We start from the raw sequence: 12,811 nt of genomic DNA, 5'->3' as shown, positions 1-12,811 counted from the left end.
CTGAACACAATCAATGACCATATGACCATTGCGGAATCAAACATCATACTGCTGTAAGTGTCCTTCTGCCATAAGGAGATGAAATTGGTTGGCCACAAAGCCTAGGTAAGTTTCATTGAAGAAAAGTTGTTCATTCACCTGAAGTACATTACTATCCACCGCTTGTTCTTAGAATGATTGTGGATGAACGTCTTTCATGCCTTTCTTTTATGAGCTGCTTATATTTGTAGGAATCTCCTTTCGCTAAATTTTTTTTATCACAATATTCTCCATATAATCTCAAAACTATCATGTTCAAATCACTTGATTTTCTCATGCTAATTAGATATACACTGCAAGTGATCCACAGAAAATGTATCACTTAATTTTAAGCCACACACAAGGATCACTAATTACATTTTCATTTAGCAAAGATTCAATGGCTGTTCAGTGTCTAATGCTGTTGGATAAAACAAGACTGAACACAAGACCTTCACAGCCTTCTGCACATCATAGGGAAGATCTCATGACACCTTCTCTCCATCTACCTGATGATCCTGAGGAACATTGGGATTTTCTTGCTTACAGTCCTGTGGAAGTAGATGGGGACATCTCTCCGGTGTTGTCCTCTTACTGGAGAGATCTGGAGAAAACACAAACAGGGACTGAATTCATTCTTTACAAACAGATAATTATAGGCCGCGTGTATTACCTGGTGATGTGAGGGGCTGTGGAACCTCCATCATGAAGTCCTTGTACAGATCTCTGTGTTCTTCTAAATACTCCCACTCCTCCATAGAGAAAGAGACAGTGACATCCTGACACCTTATAGAAACCTGACACATACAATGATATTGTCATCTCATTCATTCATAGCGTTACTGTATCCCACAATGTGTCAAACAATTCCCAGCAGTGTTACCTCTCCAGTCAGCAGCTCAATCATCATGTAGGTGAGTTCTAGGATTCTCTGGTCATTGATATCCTCATGTATCAGGCGGTGCATTGGAGGCCATGTAATTGGGCTCAGGGATCTTCCCCATCCCTCAGACACAGGGGCCTGACAGCGCTCACTAGAAGTCTTCACTAATATGTAATCCTGGTTATGGAGAGACACATTAATAAATCTCACTACAGACATTTCCAGAGACCTCACCTCTCCAGTTCTGTCCATCTGTTATTCCCATAGATAAGAATGATGTAATGTGACGTCATCAGAATCTCTCACCTCGCCAGTGAGCCGGAAGAGGATCTCTAGGGTGAGATGTAATATCCTCTCTGCCATCTTGTCCCTGTTTCTATCCATCCCTGATGTGTCAATCAGGAAAATTCTCTTATACCGAAGATCTCCACTGAGAGGATCAGATACTGTAGGTACCTGAATGGAAGGATGATGGAAAATCGTGAAGAATGTCATGTAAAATCCTATCAAAGGTTTCTTGATTCTCTAAGGCTAGTTTCACACTAACGTTTTGCTGAGCTGCGGACTTCCTCCGTGAAGCCCCGCCCACGGCTGCACCTCCACCACTCAGCTCCGCCCACTTCCGCATGCGGCCTGCGTACCTATCTTTAACATTAGGTGCGCAGGTCATGCGGATGTATGCGGATGCCAACGCATGCGTCGTTTTGACGCTGCAGAGAAAAAAAGAAATTCCAAACAGCTGCGTTTGACGCGGGTCGCCGCATCATCAAAATGACGCATGCGGAGGCATCCGGATACATCCGCATGACTTGCGTACCTAATGTTAAAGATAGGTAAGCAGGCCACATGCAGAAGTGGGTGGAGCTGAGCGGCGGAGGTGCGGCCGTGGGCGGGGCTTCACAGAGGAAGTCCGCAGCTCAGCAAAACGCTAGTGTGAAACTAGCCTAAGGTAGGATAATTGTGGCTATTTACAAGTAGTATATTTCTTCTATTTAAGTGGTGTAAATTTTTCAGAAGTTTGTAAGAAAAAAAGTGGGAATTAGTCCTACCGGTAATGTTGTTTCCAGGAGTCCACCATGACAGCACCACCAGGAGGTTGTCCCTCATATCCTTGATAGGGACAGGAAAAACAGAAGAGGTTAAATAACCCCTCCCACCATCACGCTTCAGTGTCTTTTCCAAGTACCACACCAGGATGGATGCAACACTATTTTATTGAATTTCCACTACAAATGTTTACACCACATCAGATAGGAAATATACGGGAGGTTATATAAGGGGTGCGGTCATGATGGACTCCTGGAAACAACATTATCGGTAGGACTAATTCCTACTTTTCCCGGACATCCCTCCTGACAGCACCACCAGGAGAAGTACCAAATAACTCGTATTAGGGTGGGATTACTGCTTGGAGGACTTTCTGTCAAAGGCCATCTGTTGGTTTGACAGAACGTCCAGTTTATAATGTCTACAAAAAGTATTTATTCTAGACCAAGTTGCGGCCCTGCAAATTTGGTCCATGGAAGCCCCTGCACTCTCTGCCCATGAAGCCGAGACTGCTCTCAGCGAGTGAGCTCTGAGTCCTTCTAGCGGAGTCTTTCCAGCAGAGATATATGCTGCGGAAATGGCTGACTTTATCCATCTAGGTAAGGTGGCTTATGATACTTTCTTCCCTCTATTCTTTCCTGCCATCTGGACGAAGAAATTCAAATCTACTCTCCAGCTTTCTGTGAGTTTTAGGTATTGTAGGACTGTCCTTTTAACGTCCAAAGAGTGGAAAGAGCGTTCTTTCTTGTTTTTATGGTCCTGGAAGAAGGTGGGCAATATTCTTGTGAAAGTCAGTTACCAACTTGAGAAGGAAGGCAGGATCCAGTTTTAAGATGATATTATCCTCCTGGATCCTCAGATATGGGTCTCTTATGGAAAGAGCTTGGATCTCCCCTATACGTCAAGCTGAGGTTATTGCCACCAGAAAAAACGCTTTGAGTGTTACCGATCTGAGGTCTAGGAGTTCATAAGGGTTTTCCTGTATATCATTTAAGACTAGTTCCGTCCCTCCTTGGGACCTTAATTTACGTATTGTAGGTCTAATACGTTGAGTTGCTCTAATGAATCTTACCACCCAGGGGTGGTCTGCCAGAGGGTAATCAAAGAAGGATCCCAGAGCTGAAATTTGCACTTTTAGTGTACTGGGTTTTAGATCTTTGTCGAAGCCAGCCTGAAGAAAGTTCTACAGTAACGACACTGGCCTGAACCTCCACTCTGATCATGGTCCGTATGTTAGCTAATAAGGACATCTGTTCCTGGTTGAGCAGTTTGGCGATGCATGTCCCGCACAGCTTTTTGTATGCCTCAGGAAGTCTGGTAGAGCATAATGGACACTTATTAGACTTCCTCTTGACTGCTGTTGTGGATCGCTTAGTTGTCTCCTTATCCTAAAAGGCAATACGGAAAGGAAGGTCCTGTAACGATCAGTATCTAGCCCAGCTGAGGAACCCTCACTATACCATACTCACGGGATCCAGGGATGGTTCTAAGGACTGGACGTAAGAACGGCAAGCACTCTCCATCTTTACTAAGTCAGTGTCTGCTGTCAGCTGTCTGTTTTAAGTAGTCCGTCTTACCCGGCTTCAAGACATCTGATTCGTCCTCCTTCCGAGATCATTTGCTGCCCATCTAGTTGTTGCAGGTGTTCCTCCGGACTGCACATGTGCCTCATGGAACACACGCTGTCTAGTCGGGAAGTGTCCCTGCTCGGCCTTTCCTGAAGCCACATTACCAGGTGATGTGGCGTGCTCCTAAGCCAGGAGCGCTGAAAGTTCTGCGGTGTCTCTGGCTCCGCTCACCAGAAATCGTCATCAGCGTACCGGAAGTGGAGTGAGACGCCGGCCCTGTCCGAGAGGCTCCGCACCCCAGAACTCACCCTCATTGTGCTGTACGGCCGGAAGTTCGGGCCTCGTGGTCTCCCGCACGGAGGGCGCCACGCAGCAGCTGCAGCCCAGAGCCCTCTGCTGAGGGATGTGGTCGATGTCGGGAGCGAACAGCTCGACCGGCCACTGAGGGACCTCTCGCGGTATCAGTGGTGCTGTGGGGCTCGTGCTACCGAGCCTCCACTACCCCAGAGCCCCCAATGGAGGAATGGAGTCTTGCCGGGAGCCTCTGCTCAACCGGTCAAGGTATTTTATCTTTCGCAAATTTGTGCTCCTCTACTGCGTCTGTCCCTAATAGAGACAGGAAAAACACTGAAGGGTGATGGTGGAAGGGGCTATTTAACCTCTTCTGTGTTTCCTGTCCCTATCAAGGATATGAAGGACAACCTCCTGGTGGTGCTGTCAGGAGGGACGTCCTGGAAAAAATAATTTATTTTGTGCTTTTTCGAAATGGGAAACCCTTATATTTTTCTGTTGATGGAGCTGTGCAAAGGCTTATTTTTTGTGCCAAGTTGTTTTAATTGATATTATTTTTTTACATATATTTTTATCACTTGTTATTGCGTTTTTTAACCCCTTCATGACCTTGGGATTTTCAGTGTTCGTTTTACGCTCCCCTCCTTCCCAGAGCCATAACTTTTTTATTTTTCTGTCAATATGGCCATGTGAGGGCTTACTTTTTGCGGGATGAGTTGTACATTTGAACGACATCATTGGTTTTACCATGTCGTGTACTAGAAAACGGGAAAAAAATTCCAAGCGCGGTGAAATTGCAAAAAAATGCAATACCACACTTGTTTTTTGTTTGGCTTTTTTACTAAGTACACTAAATGCTAAAACTGACCTATCATTATGATTCCCCAGGTCATTACAAATTCAAAGACACGAAACATGTATAGGTTTTCTTTTATCTAAGTGGTGAAAAAAAATTCCAAACTTTGCTAAAAAAAACCAAAACATTGCGCCATTTTCCGATACCCGTAGCATCTCCATTTTTCGTGATCTGAAGTCGGGTGAGGGCTTATTTTTTGCATGCCGAGCTGACGTTTTTATTGATACCACTTTTTTGCAGATATGTTCTTTTGATCGCCCGTTATTGCATTTTAATACAATGTCGCGGCAACCAAAAAAAGGTAATTCTGGCGTTTCAAATTTTTCTCTCACTACGCTGTTTAGCGATCAGGTTAAGGTTTTTTTTTATTCATAGATCGGGAAAAAAACAGCAAAACACGGTAGAGGTTCTTACCTGACAAACAAATGCACTAACAGGATGCAGTGGACCCATGTGGTTAAAATAGAAACACAGGTGCAGCATAAGCGATGAGTCAGCCACTCACCAGCTACCAAACTAATGGAGGGGGTGGCTGCTTGGCACATTGCTGCACATAAAAACTTGTATATGGCGCTGTTTTGCTGTTTTTTTCTAATTTTTGGAGGATCTCTGAATCCTCTTTTTGTGCTTTTGCTGTTTAGAGATAGGACTCATAAGCGTGAGGACCCTTGACGTGGGTTATGAGCTTGCGTATTTTGGCCAGAATATAAACTAATACCTCACATAATAATTTTTTATGTGTTTTTTACACTTTTTTTCGGGGTGCAGTTGGGCCCATTTTCTGCTTGTAAACTGTGGTGTCTGTGCACATGGGGTGCATTTGGATAGCGCTGGGCAGGCACGCCTGATCTAATAGAAGGGTGTCACTACTAGGCCTGCCTGGATGCTGTGCATCTCCATTGTGTGAACAGCGCCACATACAAGTTTTTATGTGCAGCAATGTGCCAAGCAGCCACCCCCTCCATTAGTTTGGGAGCTGGTGAGTGGCTGCCTCATCGGTTATGCTGCACCTGTGTTTCTATTTTAACCACATGGGTCCACTGCATCCTGTTAGTGCATTTGTTTGGAGGCCTAGGCAGGTAAGAACCTCTGCCGTGTTTTGCTGTTTTTTTCTAATTTATGGAGGATCTCTGAATCCTCTTTTTGTGCTTTTGCTGTTTAGAGATAGGACTCATAAGCGTGAGGACCCTTGACGTGGGTTATGAGCTTGCGTATTTTGGCCAGAATATAAACTAATACCTCACATAATAATTTTATATGTGTTTTTGCACTTTTTTTCGGGGTGCAGTTCGACCCATTTTCTGCTTGTAAACTGTGGTGTCTGTGCACATGGGGTGCATTTGGATAGCGCTGGGCAGGCCCGCCTGATCTAATAGAAGGGTGTCACTACTAGGCCTGCCTGGATGCTGTGCATCTCCATTGTGTGAACAGCGCCACATACAAGTTTTTATGTGCAGCAATGTGCCAAGCAGCCACCCCCTCCATTAGTTTGGTAGCTGGTGAGTGGCTGCCTCATCGCTTATGCTGCACCTGTGTTTCTATTTTAACCACATGGGTCCACTGCATCCTGTTAGTGCATTTGTTTGGAGGCCTAGGCAGGTAAGAACCTCTGCCGTGTTTTGCTGTTTTTTTCTAATTTTTGGAGGATCTCTGAATCCTCTTTTTGTGCTTTTGCTGTTTATTCATAGATCGGGCAATTCTGAACATGGCGATACTAAATATGTGTAGGTTTGATTGTTTTGATGTTTTATTTTGAATGGGGCAAAAGGGGGGTGATTTAACCCCTTAGTGACAGAGCCAATTTGGTACTTAATGACCAAGCAAATTTTTACAATTCTGACCACTGTCACTTTATGAGGTTATAACTCTGGAACGCTTTAACGGATCCCGCTCATTCTGAGATTGTTTTTTCGTGACATATTGTACTTCATGGTAGTGGTAACATTTCTTCGATATTACTTGCGATTATTTATGAAAAAAATGGAAATATGGCAAAAATATTTTAAATTTAGCAATTTTCAAACTTTGTATTTTTTTGCCCTTAAATCAGAGAGATATGTCACAAAAAATAGTTAATAAATAACATTTCCCACATGTCTACTTTACATCAGCACAATTTTGGAAACAACATTTTTTTTTGTTAGGGAGTTATAAGGGTTAAAAGTTGACCAGCAATTTCTCATTTTTACAACACCATTTTATTTAGGGACCACATCACATTTGAAGTCATTTTGAGAGGTCTATATGATAGAAAATAACCAAGTGTGACACCATTCTAAAAACTGCACCCCTCAGGGTATGTTCACACGTTCAGGATTTCCATCCTTTTTTTTTCAGGACAGTTTTTTTAAAAAACTGCAGCTCTTGGCAGAAAACGCAGGTCCTTTTTTTGGTCCTTTTTTGGTCCTTTTTTGATGCGTTTTTTGATGCGTTTTTTTATCCTTTTTTTATGCAGTTTTCTATGCAGAGACTGTGTGTTTCCTAGGAAGCTTTATAGGGCTAAAATGGCTGAAAATACCCTAACCCTACCCCTAACCCTAACCCTACCCCTAACCCTACCCCTAACCCTACCCCTACCCCTAACCCTACCCCTAACCCTAACCCTACCCCTAACCCTAACCCTAACCCTACCCCTAACCCTACCCCTAACCCTATTCTAACCTTAGTGAAAAAAAAAAAAAAAAATTCTTAATTTTTTTATTGTCCCTACCAATGGGGGTGACAAAGTGGGGGGGGGGGTGTCATTTACTATTTTTTTATTTTGATCACTGAGATAGGTTATATCTCAGTGATCAAAATGCACTTTGGAGCGAATCTGCCGGCCGGCAGATTCGGCGGGCGCACTGCGCATGCGCCCGCCATTTTGCAAGATGGCGGCGCCCAGGGAGAAGACGGCCGGACGGACACCGGGACGCCGGGTAAGTATAAGGGGGGGAGATTAGGGCACGGGGGGGGCATCGGAGCACTGGGGGGGGCATCGGAGCACGGGGGGGGGCATCGGAGCACGGGGGGGGCATCGGAGCACGGGGGGGCGGGCATCGGAGCACGGGGGGGCAGCCACACTCCGCCCACGCACTTCCGCCCGCTCCCCCGCACTTCCTGCTGCAGCGGTTCTGCACATCAAATCGCAGTAAAACCCGCAGATATATTTTTGATCTGCGGGTTTTACTGCGATTTTGACCTCACAATGGAGGTCTATGGGTGCAGAACCGCTGCGGTTCAGGAAAAAGAAGTGACATGCTCCTTCTTTTTTGCCGCAGCTATTCTGCGCGGCTTTTTAAACGAAATTACGGACCATGTGCACAGCAGTGACTGTTTTCCAGAGGGTTACATTGTTATGTACCCTGCATGGAAAACTGCAGTAAAAAACGCACTGTGTGAACATGGCCTCAAGGTGCTCAAAACCACATTCAAGAAGTTTATTAACCCTTTACGTGCTTCACAGGAACTAAAATAATGTGGAAGGAAAAAATGAACAGTTAACTTTTTTTGCAAACATTTTACTTCAGAACCATTTTTTTTAATTTTCACAAGTGTAAAAACAGAAATTTAACCATAAATTTTGTTGTGCAATTTATCCTGAATATGCCGATACCCCATATGTGGGGGTAAACCACTGTTTGGGTGCACTGCAGAGCTTAGAAGAGAAGGAGTGCCGTTTTACTTTTTCAATGTAGAATTGGCTGGAATTGAGATCGGATGCCATGTCACGTTTGGAGAGCCCCTGATGTGCCTAAACAGTGGAAACCCCCCCACAAGTGACACCATTTTGGAAAGTAGAGCCGTGAAAATAAAAAATCCTTTTTTTTCTCAAAAATGATTTTGAGCCTGCAATTTTTTATTTTCTCAAGGGTAACAGGAGACATTGGACCCCTAAATCTGTTGACCAGTTTGTCCTGAGTACGCTGATACCCCATATGTGGGAGGGGGGGCACTGTTTGGGTGCCCATCGGGGCTCGGAAGGGAAGGAGCGCCGCTTGGAATACAGACTTTGATGGGATGGTCTGCGGGCGTCATGTTGCATTTGCAGAGCTCCTGATGTACCTAAACAGTAGAAACCCCCCACAAGTGACCCCATTTTGGAAGCTAGACCCCCCAAAGAGCTTATCTAGATGTGTGGTGAGCACTATGAACCTCCAACTGCTTCACAGAAGTTTATAATGTAGAGCCATGAAAATAAAAAAATCATATCTTTTCCACAAAAATGATCTTTTCACCCCCAAATTTATACTTTCACAAGGGTAACAGGAGGAATTGGACCCCAAAATTTATGCTGAGTAGGCTGAAACCCCATATGTGGGGTAAACCACTGTTTGGGCGCATGGCGCTGTTTTGGAATGCAGACTTTGATAGAATGGTCTGCGGGCGTTATGTTGCATTTGCAGAGCCCCTGATGTACCTAAACAGTAGAAACCCCCCACAAGTGACCCCATTTTGGAAACTAGATCCCCCAAGGAACTTATCTAGATGTGTGGTGAGAACTTTGAATGCCCAAGTGCTTCACAGAAGTTCATAATGCAGAGTCGTGAAAATAAAAAAAAGATTTTTTAGCCCCCAAGTTTTTATTTTCACAAAGGTAACAGGAGAAATTGGACCCCAAAAGTTGTTGTCCAATTTATCCCGAGTACGCTGATGCCCCATATGTGGGGGTAAACCACTGTTTGGGCGCACGGCAGAGCTCAGAAGGGAGGGATCACCATTTGACTTTTTGAGCGCAAAATTGGATGTCGTGTTTGGAGACCCCCTGATGTACCTAAACAGTGGAAACTCCCCAATTCTAACTCCAAACCTAACCCCAACACACCCCTAACCCTAATCCCAACCCGATCTATAATCCTAATCACAACCCTAACCCCAAAACAACCCTAATCTCAACACTAACCATAACCCTAATCAAAACCCTAAATCCAACACACCCCTAATCCTAATCTCAACCCTAACCTCAAACCTAACCCTAATCCCAATACACCCCTAACCCTAATTTCAACCCTAACCTTAATCCCAAACCTAACCCTAATCCCAAACGTAACCCTAATGCCAATCCTAATCCAAACCCCAACCCTTATCCCAACTCTAACCCTAACTTTAGCCGCAACGCTAGCCCTAACTGTAACCCCAACCCTAACCCTAGCCCCAACCCTAGCCCTAACCCTAAATTTAGCCCCAACCCTAACTTTAGCCCCAACCCTAAGGCTACTTTCACACTTGCGTTGTGTGGCATCCGTCGCAATCCATCATTTTGGACAAAAAACGGATCCTGCAAATGTGCCCGCAGGATGCGTTTTTTGCCCATAGACTTGTATTGCCGATGGATCGCGACGGATGGCCACACGTCACGTCCATCGTGCACTGGATCCTATGTGTTTTGGCGGACCGTCGTCACAAAAAACGTTCAATGTAACGTTTTTTGTACGTCGCATCTGCCATTTCCGACCGCGCATTCGCGGTGGTAACTCCGCCCCCTCCTCCCCAGGACATAGACTGGGCAGCGGATGCGTTGAAAAACATCCGCTGTCCATGTTGTGCACAATTTTCACAACGTACGTCGGGCCGACACCTGCCGACGCAAGTGTGAAAGAAGCCTAACCATAGCCCTTAACATAAATTTAGCCCCAACCCTAACCCTAAATTTAGCCTCAACCCTAACCCATCCCTAAATTTAGCCCCAACCCTAAATTTAGCCCCAACCCTAACCCTAAATTTAGCCCCAACCCTAAGCCTAACCCTAAATTTACCCCAACCCTAACCCTAATTTTAGCCCCAACTCCTCTACTTGCCGGCAGATTATGGCGGGCGCACTGCGCATGCGCTCGTCATTTTTTTACCGGATGAAGAAGCCGGCGGGCAGGAGGGGACGCAGAAGGATCCAGGGACATCGGTAAGTATAACAGGGTACCCGAATCCCCCTATTTCTCTGTCCTCTGATGTGCGATCACATCAGAGAACAGAGAATAACACACCGCTTTTTTTTTTGCGGTCGCCGGTAAATAGTTAATTACCGGCGATCGCAAAACAGGGGTTGGTAAAAGCCGACCCCGATCATGTTCTTTGGAGTCTCGGCTACCCCCAGTAGCCGAGACCCCAAAGATCTTCCGGATGCCGGCCGGCGGGCGCACTACGCATGCGCCTGCCATTTTTTTGCCGGAACAAGATGGCGGTGCCCATCGGGAGCCACGAGAAGCACCAGGGAAAACAGGTGAGTATCGGGGGCGATCGGGGACCCTATTTCTCTGTCCTCTGATGTGCGATCACATCGGAGGACAGAGAAATTAAAAGGGAAATCGCGATTTGGCTTTTTTTGCGACCGCCGGTGAACGGTTAATCGGCGATCGCAACCCGGGGGTCATGTTCTCTGGGGTCTCGAGAAAATCCGACTCTGGGGGCGCTATTCACTTTTTCCACAACGCCGTTAAATAACATTAAAAGGCGTATCGGCGGTCGTTAAGAGGTTAAACTTTTATTTTTTTTTTATTTTTTTCACATTTTTTTAACTTTTGCCATGCTTCAATAGCCTCCATGGGAGGCTAGAAGCTGGCACAACTGGATCGGCTCAGCTGCAGAGCAGAGTTCATCGGATCGCTGCTATGTAGCTGAATTGCATGCTTGCTATGAGCGTCGACCACAGGGTGGCGCTCACAGCAAACCGGCATCAGTAACCATAGATGCCTTAAGGACCTCTATGGTTACTATGTAGACGCATTGCTGACCCCCGATCATGTGACGGGGTCGGCGATGTGCTCATTTCCGGCCCGATGGCCGGAAGCACCGGTTAAATGCTGCCGAAATTCCACCCTTCGCTATTGCGGGCACATGTCAGCTGTTCAAAACAGCTGACTAGGGTTGAGCGAAACGGATCGGACAAATTCAAAAATTGCCGACTTTCAGCAAAGTCGGATTTCATGAAACCCGACCCGATCCTATTGTGGGATCGGCCATGAGGTCGGCGATCTGCGCGCAAAAGTCGCATTTCTTATGACGCTTTCAGCGACATTTTTCAGCCAATGAAGGAGGACGCAGAGTGTGGGCAGCGTGATGACATGGGTCTCGCGCCCCACCATCTTAGAGAAGAGCATGACAGTGATTGGCTTGCTTTCTGCGACATCACAGGGGCTATAAAGGGGCATGCACGCCGACCGCCATCTTACTTCTGCTGATCTTAGCATAGGGAGAGGTTGCTGCAGCTTTATCAGAAGAAGGGATATAGTTAGGGAGGGAAGATTAACCCCCAAACTGCTTGTGCTGTAGCGATTTCCACTGTCCAACACCACCATTTTTTTGCAGGGACAGTGGAGGCTATATTTTTGTGCATCAGCTCTGTAGCTTAATAGGCTGCCTTATAAGGCTCCCTGGTAGCTGCATTGCTGTTTGCATGCTGCTGTGCAAACCAACTGCTTTTTTAAAAGCAAAAATCCTGTTGCTCCTTTCTGCACAGTTATCTTGTTTATTTGTCCACACTTTTGTGTGCAGCAGTCCTTTTTATTGCTGCCATACTTTTCCTGAGATCATTGTAGAGAGATTGAAATTGTACTACAGTCCTTGTATTTTTTCAAATATCTTCCAGCCACTTTCTGCCAATTACATTGTGTTGTTTTATACACTGGACCTGAGTTTTGGTTCAGTCTCCCCCCAAAAAAGTGAGATTCAAATTCTCACAAAGTGGATATACCGTACTTCAGTCCTGTTAGTTTGTCGTATGTCAGCCAGCCACTTTCTGCCACTTAGATTGCGTTGTTATATACACTGGGCCTGAGTTTTGGTTGTCTCCCAAAAAAAAAAGGGAGATTCAAATTCTCACAAAGTGGATATACTTCAGTCCTGTTAGTTTGTCGTATATCAGCCAGCCACTTTCTGCCACTTACATTGTGTTGCATTACAGGAGCTCGCTTGCCCTGCTGCTAGTGTGCTATCAGAAAGAGTCTTCAGTGCTGCTGGTTCAATACTGACCGAAAAAAGGACACGTCTGGCTACCCAGAATGTTGATGATCTAGCCTTCATTAAAATGAACCAATCAAGGATTTCAAATTATTTTGCCCCACCTTCCCCTGCTGACAAGTAGCTTGCCGGAAAAATGTCTTGCTTTTGACCGCCTCTTACTGACTTCTCCAATTCCTCCATTTGCAGCTGCTGAATGTCCACCATAGGCCATTA

At 45.5% G+C, this 12,811-nt stretch overlaps 1 protein-coding gene across 1 annotated transcript in view; it reads right to left on the bottom strand.

Moving 5' to 3' along the window:
* Positions 1 to 12,811, bottom strand: part of LOC138666629 (uncharacterized) — a 292,085-nt gene that overhangs the window by 114,992 nt on the left and 164,282 nt on the right. The window contains 6 exon segments of the mRNA XM_069754825.1: positions 528 to 622; positions 692 to 815; positions 902 to 1,078; positions 1,208 to 1,426; positions 2,748 to 2,842; positions 3,081 to 3,262. Coding sequence (XP_069610926.1) covers positions 528 to 622; positions 692 to 815; positions 902 to 1,078; positions 1,208 to 1,426; positions 2,748 to 2,842; positions 3,081 to 3,262 — 892 coding nt within the window.

This window comes from Ranitomeya imitator, chromosome 2 (genome assembly GCF_032444005.1).
Source record: "Ranitomeya imitator isolate aRanImi1 chromosome 2, aRanImi1.pri, whole genome shotgun sequence".
In the NCBI taxonomy this organism is placed as follows: domain Eukaryota; kingdom Metazoa; phylum Chordata; class Amphibia; order Anura; family Dendrobatidae; genus Ranitomeya; species Ranitomeya imitator.
This window is presented reverse-complemented; position numbering and strand designations above follow the sequence as displayed.